Source organism: Antechinus flavipes, chromosome 5 (assembly GCF_016432865.1).
Source record: "Antechinus flavipes isolate AdamAnt ecotype Samford, QLD, Australia chromosome 5, AdamAnt_v2, whole genome shotgun sequence".
Taxonomy (NCBI): Eukaryota; Metazoa; Chordata; class Mammalia; order Dasyuromorphia; family Dasyuridae; genus Antechinus; species Antechinus flavipes.
Genome location: NC_067402.1, coordinates 144,001,776 through 144,010,776, shown reverse-complemented (window position 1 = coordinate 144,010,776; position 9,001 = coordinate 144,001,776). Strand labels below are relative to the sequence as shown.

Genomic DNA, 9,001 nt, shown 5'->3' with positions numbered 1-9,001 from the left:
GGAAGAGATGAAGGCAAAGATGGCTTATGAAATCTTCAGATGACACAAATCTGGAAGGTAGAGATGTATGACAGGACTCAAAAAGACATTGATAAGCTAGAACAATAGATTAAATTTAACAAGAAGAAATGCAATGTAGTAAAAATTAGCTTCACAGCCACTCATGAAGATTGGTGGCTAAGTTAAAAAAGGGTCCCCTCAGGAAGTCACAATCAGAAAAGAAAAAAAGAATTCAACATCAGAACTGTACTATTTCAGGTGATACAAGTGTGACATCATTACTTCAAGCCATTTAAGAGGTGGGTCTAGGCTAAAATGCCTTCTTTCTGTGTCTGAGTTGGATTTTTCTGGACCTACAACTTCAGTGTTGTATAAAATCTCTCCTTGGGAGACTTAGATCATGTGGCTTTTGTTATTAAGGTTCAAAATTTTTCATAAGATATTACAAATAGGGGGACATGGATATTGATTAACCATGATGCCCCAAGAAATTTCCAGTAGTCTAGTAAGAGTTCATCAATATTCTTTCTTGTAGCATATTCAGTATTGGAGTTGATGAATTTCAGGGTTAGGTATCTTTTGGAGTGCAAATTAAAGAAACTCTAGGACTTTAATTTTTCCTAAATAAGCTACACCTTAGACCACAACTATTAGTTTTCTCTAAGCATCAAAGTGGGGCAGTGGAAAGAACGTGGAGTCAAGAGGTTCTGGGTTCAAATGCCAGCTTTACTACATGTGTGACCTCAGGCAAGTAACTTGATCTCGCTGGTCTCAATTTTCTCATCACTTAAATGAAAGCATTGATCAAGAAGATAGAAGTTAAGTCCCTTCTAGGCACAAATCCTTGATTTTATAATTTTGGGAGAAATTATATATTCTGGTTTGATCTTGATCGTAAAAAATAGACTTAATTTCACTGGGAAAGAGCTCAGAAAGAGACAATTTTGCCATTTGGAAAGGCTACATTTCATTCTTTGTCTTTTTAGTTGGTTTCTTGCAGAATTGTGGGTTGCTACTACAGAGAAGGGAAAGACAAATCCAAATCTACAAGGACTAATAAAAAGGGCTTTTTGGAAGAACAACAGCATCAGTTTTGTCTAATTTATATAAAAATAAATAACAATAGCACATTTTTTTCTTACAAACATATAAATTATTTTATTTACAAAGCCATGTTACAAAAAAAAGCCACCCCCCCCCCAAAAAAAAAAACAAACCCAAAACCCAAAACCAAAAAAATACAATCCCTCACTAGAGAATATCTCCAGGCCCGGTGATGAACCATGGCAGTATCAATCAGATACATGTTTGTTCTGTTTTTCCTTTTTTTTTTTAAACTGTAAGCCATAGAATTTACTATTTACACCTACTTTAGACATTTATTCTGCTTACAATTATCACAAGCATGGAATGAATTCTATCCGATAGTGCTAATACATAAAGGTGCGGGATAAAGAATGGAAATACTTAGTGTTACAAAATATGGATCATAGAAAAGAAATCCACTCTACAAGTATGGCATATAATTTTTTTTAAGAATGATTGGACATGCTTTCTTCAAAAGTCTTCTGGAAAAGATTCTAAAATCTGTAGTAGGAAAGCACAATAGAGCAGGTGCAAATTCTTTTCTGTGCAACAACAGTATTTAATATACCCCATGACTGACCAGCTATGCAAAACCCACAGAGTTTTGTTAAAGTGCCATGGGTCAACAGCATAACAAAATATAAGGTGTAAATAGAAAAAATTTCTTTTTTTTCCTTTTTTTTTTTAAACAATAGTTCACTGAGAATCAGCAATAATAGAATATGCTGTATAAACTATTCTCTACAAAGGTTGATCAGCATTATTTACAATTGGTACATTGATACAAAAAGAAGGCATACAAGTTATCCAAGTCGCTTTTTTTTTTTTATGGCTGACAGGTCTATGCATTGCGTATGTGGAACGACCAAAGCTTCGGAGCCTCTATTGCTGGAGACAAATCACAAGATCTTCAGGCAAATGGAGGTGAAGGTGACTGGGGTGCGCAGTGACAGGACCGGCTGAAGAAAGTCAATGAGTGTTGATGGAAAAATAATGGCTGAACGGATGCTACACTAATAATGCTTTACAAACTGGTCCAGTTTAATTCCATTAAGAACCCAAAAGAAAATGTTTTCTTTCCATTTCTTTTTCCAGGCTGAGCATCTTAATATAGTACGAAGTAAACCATTGATTTGTTTGAAGGAAGAAATTTCATGGGTTATTTTAGGATGCTCAGTTTCCCAGAAATGCCATCACTTAGTTCAGAGCCAATTGATGAATATAAGCAGCATTTGATGGAGAGCCTCGACATTCCAGCTTCCCAGTGAAAAGATGTGTGGAAAGAGCTACAAATGCGGTCAAACTACTGGTAATTAATTGCTCCTATAGTCACCGTGAAGACTTTCTTTCTCAGAAGCAGCCACTGAATCTCACACAACCTTTGCTTTCCCTCCAGAAGAAGCAACAGTCCATTAATCACAGAGGGTTACTTTGTTGTTGAGATTTAAAAAAACCCAAAAACTCCTGCAAGTTTTACAATTTAAAATAAATTATAAAAAAAACCCCAAAACAACACAACAGACTTCTGCTCCTAAAACTGAACAAGACAAAAAAAAATTGTGCAAAAATAACAGATATGTACACACTTTTCAGTCTGAAGAAATATACATTAAAAACATAATTAGAACATTTGGAAAATATAAACATTGCTTAAACCTTCCTAAGTTTCATACTGTTTCTGAAACTATTCTGGTCAGTTAGCTCTGTAATATAGTAAAACATAAATTATTACAAAATTAACACTATAAAAATTTACTTTAAGAATATTTTCTAAACTTTTTTCAAAGAGTCTAGCCTTGTTTATTATAATTGCTTAAACATTTCTAAGTCTTAAAATCTGTCTTAAGCCTTTTTTTAAAGAAAAAAGTAACAATCTCCCTTCTATTTGCAGTCTCTTCTTTTTCTCCAAGACATAATTAAATCAGCATATAAGTGCACTTTTAACACTGTAGAAATAAAAATGAAATCCTCTGTACTAATGTCCTGGTACCTATTATCAACTCCTGATTAAAAAATCTTTATTTTATATATAAAAAATTTAGTAATCCTATAAGAAACACTGTCAGTGCAATTCCATTGATGCAAACTAGTTAGTTTGCTTCTTATCTTTGCAAATTCCAGTTGTGTGATGAAGCCCAACAGTAGTAGTTTCATTGGGTAGGGGATGGGAAGATAAAGGAAGAATTCAGGGGACATTTTTGTGCCCAGCTGCAGCTATTATTAATGTCTAATTTGGTAACAAAAACTTCATAGCATTTCTATTCCTTAGCCCCCAAATTAGTCTAATATTAAAGAAATTAGTAAACATCTAGTTTATTAAGTAAATTTATTATTAATCCCAAGAAATCCTAATTCAAGGCTCTGAATTTCTTCCTACCTCTATGATTACCCACTGCCCCCAGGGACATTTCCTATTCCACTGGACCTTCCATTACCTATCCTCCACAATTCCAGCCAGCACATTCTCAGGAGCTTAACTTTTCTATTCCTCTAATGCACTGGCTACCTTCCTATACAGTGGGATGTCTTATTCCATTGCCTGAGGGGGTAGAGGAATATCCCGTCACATTAAGGCTGGCAAACATTGAGCTTTGGAGGAGTGTCAAGCCATGTTTGGACATGGGAGTAATAAGCAAGACGGGCATGCATATTTGGTAGTCTTGCGGTACCTCTTGTGGCCTATGTGCTCATGGATGTATGCCAGAATGGAAGTTGGCTGAGAAATGCTTATGTTTGTCCATCCGAAGTGTTAAAGTGGTACTGACCCCTCCTCCTCAGGTGCCTTCATTAGAGACTCCTCCTTCCTCCTTGTGGTTAGGTTTAGTTTTGTTTGTTTTTCACCTGATGCAGGTGAGGGATACAGTGGAAAATCCATGAAAACTTTAGCAGCAGGCAGGAGCCCTGTCCTATACTGAATTTGTTTCTGTGTCTCTCCCAAATGGGTTCCTCTAACTTTGGGTTCCTCCAACTTTGGGTTCTTGCATATCAGACTCTAAGTAAGGGCTTTTCTGGATTGGAAGCAGAGGAAGAGAATTCAGAACTATCTTAGTCAACTGAGTGAGGGCAAGCTATGTGTGGCTCGGACATCTGAGCAGTTTCCCCACCATTGCCTATCTCTCAATTTGTAGTAATGTGGAATGTGATATGTTATCTCCTTAATGGTATCTGCTCTGCTGCCTCAGACCATTTGTCCCCAATTTCCTTCAATATTTAAATCTCCTTCTGCTAAGAGAGAGAAACCCTTGGTTACACCTTCCAAAGCTATTCTTTCCCAACCTCACATCTAGATATTGATGTTGGGCAAATCATCACACTGGTAGCAACTCTCCTGAAACATTGGTGTGGCTGATACCGAAATACCTAGTTTTGTCCTCAGCATTTGGCTCATGCCCCAGCGGGCAGCTTAAACCCTGATTAACAAGAGCTTCACACAACCTCTCATTCCTTACCGGCTCCCCGTGCAATGGGTCTGTGGCCCAGACCCCTCACAAACAGAGTGTCCCCCATCATCTGCCCTGTTACAGGAGCGTGCTGAGACCTAGCTCCCTCCAAAGAGACAAGGCCGGACACAGAGTAATGGGAGGTGTGAGGGAATGAGGAAGAAAACAAAAATGAAAGCAAACAAAGGAAGTAGTGTATGTGTGAGAGCTTCAAGACTTAAGAAAGATGCCAACCAGGAACCGAGGTTCTGGAATGTCTACTCTGAATTATTTTAAGAAACTGATGGTGCTGTGCAACATCAGAAGCTAGAGAAGGAGTAAAGCTAAATCAACAAAAACAACTAAAACCGTGATTCCAGCTTTCAGTAAATATAAAATCCACTTTTTCTTCTTTCACTTTTTCCTTAAACCTTAAATTGATTTTCAAAAGATGGGGTAGAGACCCCTGCAGGACACAGAAAGTCACCTCCTCTCCCATCACTTCCCGCCCCACCCTTCCCAACCCCCTAACACCTGTGGTGGGCTAGGGTGGCTGGGAATTGGACATCACAGGTTGTTTTCTTTCCTCATCATGGAAGAGTTCTTATTCTGCCCGTTCGGTTTGCAGTCTTCTAGGAGAGAAAAGAACGGCAAAGCTGTTTCAAAACTATAACAGCCGTAGCAGCAACAAACAACAATGATAATGACAACTCACATTTTTAGAGCACTTACAGGTTTTACAAAGTGCCTTGTTCATAAAACTATGAGGTAAGTAGTATGTGCATTTCAGTTTGAGGATCCTTTCTCTGAGCTGGGCAAAGTCAATTTAATATGGTCCTATTCTAGGTCAGGCTACTGACTGGAAAGTCATTTGCAAAGAGTGCTAGCCTGAAGTAGAGTACCTCTGGGAAAGCGGATTCCAGAGCCTTCCCAAGGAACTGAGTTTGATGAATGAAAAAGCATTCATTAAATGCTCATTAGTGCATTCAGTTGTTCTTGATATACCTGTACATCCTGACAATTTAGAAAATGGAAGGAGATCTTGGGTTAGGAAAGAGCTGGTGGATGGCCTAGAGATATTTTAGGTGAAAGAGCCTTATGGGTACCCCAAACCAATCTACCAGTTTAGAGTGGCTAATGGTTGCAAGGTTCTGGTTAACTTATTCCCTAATAGTCCATATACTGTGATATTCTTACATTTCTACTTCAGATCCAGCAAGGACTTCAATGAAGTCCTTAAAAACTCCCTTCATGCAATATAGTGGTTCCTATTCATTATGAAATTACAGTCTTCTATACTGTAACATGCATCTCTTTTCTTTTCCAAAGTACTTTCTAGCATGTGTTTTTTTTTTTTTTAAGAATGTAACAAATGTTTTAAGAATTTTCTTTTCTAAAAATAAAACTAAACACTGAATAATTAGTAATGATCAAACTTGGCCTTTAAGAAGAGAAGATAAAATGGACCTCTCTTATTTTTTTATAGAGGGTATGGAACTATGGGTGTAGAACATTGAAGATACTGTCCTATTTGGTCTAGGTGTTGCTAAGTTTTGCTCAAAAGACAGAATCTTTGCAAATGGAGGTAATATAAAAAGATTATGGTTATGTTTTGGTTAGTTTTGCTTAATTGTGTTTTTCTGGTTTTTTTTTTTTTATTCTTTGTTTCAGGGGATAGATTCTCTAAAAGGAGGAAATAGAGATGACTTAAAAACAAAGGATCATACAATTTTTAAAAGATATACTAGATTGTAGTAAAATCAAGGTTGAAAGGTCTAACACAATTATCTTTCTTTTTTATGTTAAATATAAACACTTTGAAGACTCGCTAGGCCCAAGAATAGAAGTAGTCTGGCATAGCAAACAGGTCTTTAGAGTCAGGAGGGCCTAGAATAAGATTGCACTTCTAACACTTACTACTTATGTGACTCTGGTCAGAACTTAAACTTCACGGGCCTGACCTCAGACAACTTCCTAAGACTAATTTGTTTATTCACTGCTGGGCTGGAGTAATGAGAGTAGAATCATACCAGTGATCCCTACTGTGATAAAACATAGATCCTTTGCATATACTCTCCCAGCTTAGATCTTTTGAGTCAGAGAGGAGGACCAGGAGAACACCTGGACCATGACTTAGATGTCTCTCCTCTAGTTGCGTCTCTTTGCCCAAGAATAAATAACTCATCTCGTGGGCTTTGCCAGCCAGGGGTTCCAGGAATACTCCTTGCTTCTTGTAAGGACGGTCAGGTGCACACACCCCGCGGGAAGCTTCTGACCAAAACCACTCACCTGTCGGTTGTGAGCCAGACTGGGTGTGCTTGAAGGGCTGGATTGCGACAAAGCTACACTGCTATTTTTTCCAACCTGAAAGATACCAATGGAGCCATACTCAGACACTCAGCCCAGCTGAGGAAAAAAGTGGCAAGTGAGGAAGCTGGAGGAAGGAAGAAGGGCTAGAAAAAGGTTTTTCTTGACAGCAGGGTACTTAGCATGACCATTTTTGTTTTAGAAAAGACGTAATGACAGTGTCTCAGAATGGACCACTGATGACCCGATCCCACCTTCTGAAGAAGTAACTCCAGAGCAGGGCAGGAAATTCTGAATTCCATTTTCTCAGACTTATATGTAAATTATAGATTCTGCATAGTGTGGTTTGGTCAGGGACCGCCTCAGTCTTTCTGTGAGTGAGAACATGGAGGAGTCTAGAATGACTCAAGCATCCAGTGGACTTTTTCCACACTTGTCTTTATCTCTAACAAGGGTTGCTTTTTACCTGGGGAACATGGACCTGACAGAAAAAAACCTTCCCCTCAATTCTTAGGCTCACCTTTTATGTCAGGCACTACAACAGCAGAGACTTGGAGTCAAAATAATCTGAGTTCAAATTCTGGCACTTAATCTCTATCTGTAAAGTGGGGTAATAATAGCACCTCAATTTTCACATTTGTAAAATAGAGCTCTGACTTCACAGAGTTGTTGTGAGGACTAAATGAGTTAAGATATATAAAGCACTTTGCAAACCTTGAAATGCCATATAAATGCTACTATCATGGCAACACACATCCATTTTCCTAAGAGTACAAATTTATTATTATTATTATTATTATAGCATGTATATTTCCCTAAGTGTATAAGTGTCCTTGGTATATGGGTGGGATACAAGTATAGAATCCCCTGCCTGAGGGTAAGGAAAATGAAGTTTCTCTATCCCACCTATGCAATAAGCCTGGGGAATAGAGAAAAAAGATGACATCATGACCAACTCCTTATCTGGCTGATCCATTGTATCATTTCTTTCCTGGTTAGGTTTTAAAGTTTTAATTCACACAGCAAGTGGTGCTGGTTCAAGCAAATTGATTCACTAGTAACCAAGCAAATCAAGGAACACATTAGTTGGAAGTTTAAAAATTTTTTTAAACCAAACTAAACAGAGAGCCACTCCTTTCAGAATCACATTACCTTTCAGACACTGAAGCCCCAATGTGGGGCTTTACTGCACAGTGGACAAAGAGCTCTTTGATCATACCTTCTCTTTTAGCCTTTTTAGTGCATAAACCTCTAGTGTAATTCATTTGAAGACCTTGGCCACTTTGAGGAAACTGGACGGAAGCAGAGGCAGTCTGATTCCTCTGATAATTCCGAAGGCTTTGCTATTCTCCAGGAATTCACCTGAAGCCTGCTTTGTTCTATGTCATTACCACAGGGACATTTTAGCAGGTTCATGTTTTAAGGAACTTAGCTTAAGAGCATCATGAAAAGACTGCAGTCTGGCCTAGGAAAGGGCTTACAGGAGACAGGATCAGAGTGAGTGAGTGGAAAACCTGGGAAAATTTACATGAATTGATGCAAAGTAAAATGAGTAGAACCAAGGGAACATTATACATAGTAATAGCATTATAGTACGATCATCAACTGTGAATGACTTAGCAATACAATGACCCATGATAATTCTGAAGGACTTATGATAGAAAATGTTATTCACCTCCAGAGAAAGAACTGGTAAGAGTCTGAATGTAGATTAAAGCATACTTTTTTACTTTATTTTTCTGGGGGAGTGGGTGGGGAAGAGTATTCGGTTTTTTTGTTTTTTGTTTTTTTTGACCTGCAACATTGCTGATATGTAAATGTTTTGCATGAGTACACAGGTATAATCTATACTAAATTTTTGCCTTTTCAAGAGGGGGAGAACATAGAACTCAAAATTAAAAAAAAAAGTAAAAATGACAAGCAAATGAAGAAAACACATCCTTCTATTAGAAGGAAAACCCTTACCCCTTCACTCCATCCCCTCTATTTCTTTGCTGGGATTCTGAAAAGAGTCCAGCATCTTAGAAGAGAATGAAGGATATAGTAGAAATAAGTCAAGGTAACAAGCATTATTAAGTACTTACTATGGGCCAGGTAGAGTGCCAAGCATTGAGAACACAGATATAAGTAGAAAGAAAGAAAAGGTGGTCCCTGTTCTCAAGGAGCTTACATTCTAATGTGGGAAGAAA

At 37.9% G+C, this 9,001-nt stretch overlaps 1 protein-coding gene across 9 annotated transcripts in view; it reads right to left on the bottom strand.

Moving 5' to 3' along the window:
- Positions 1-1,130: 1,130 nt before the first annotated feature.
- The window catches only part of ATXN7L1 (ataxin 7 like 1), a 243,642-nt gene continuing 235,771 nt past the window's right edge, over positions 1,131-9,001 (bottom strand). For 7 of the 9 annotated variants that reach the window (XM_052001360.1, XM_052001362.1, XM_052001364.1 and 4 more), the window contains 2 exons: positions 6,795-6,869; positions 1,131-5,137 (listed from right to left, as the gene is read on the bottom strand). In XM_052001360.1, the coding sequence (XP_051857320.1) occupies positions 5,096-5,137; positions 6,795-6,869 (117 nt within the window). In that variant the 3' untranslated portion in view covers positions 1,131-5,095. The remainder of the gene's footprint in view (positions 5,138-6,794; positions 6,870-9,001) is intronic. The other 2 variants (XM_052001361.1, XM_052001363.1) reach the window with 1 other exon arrangement.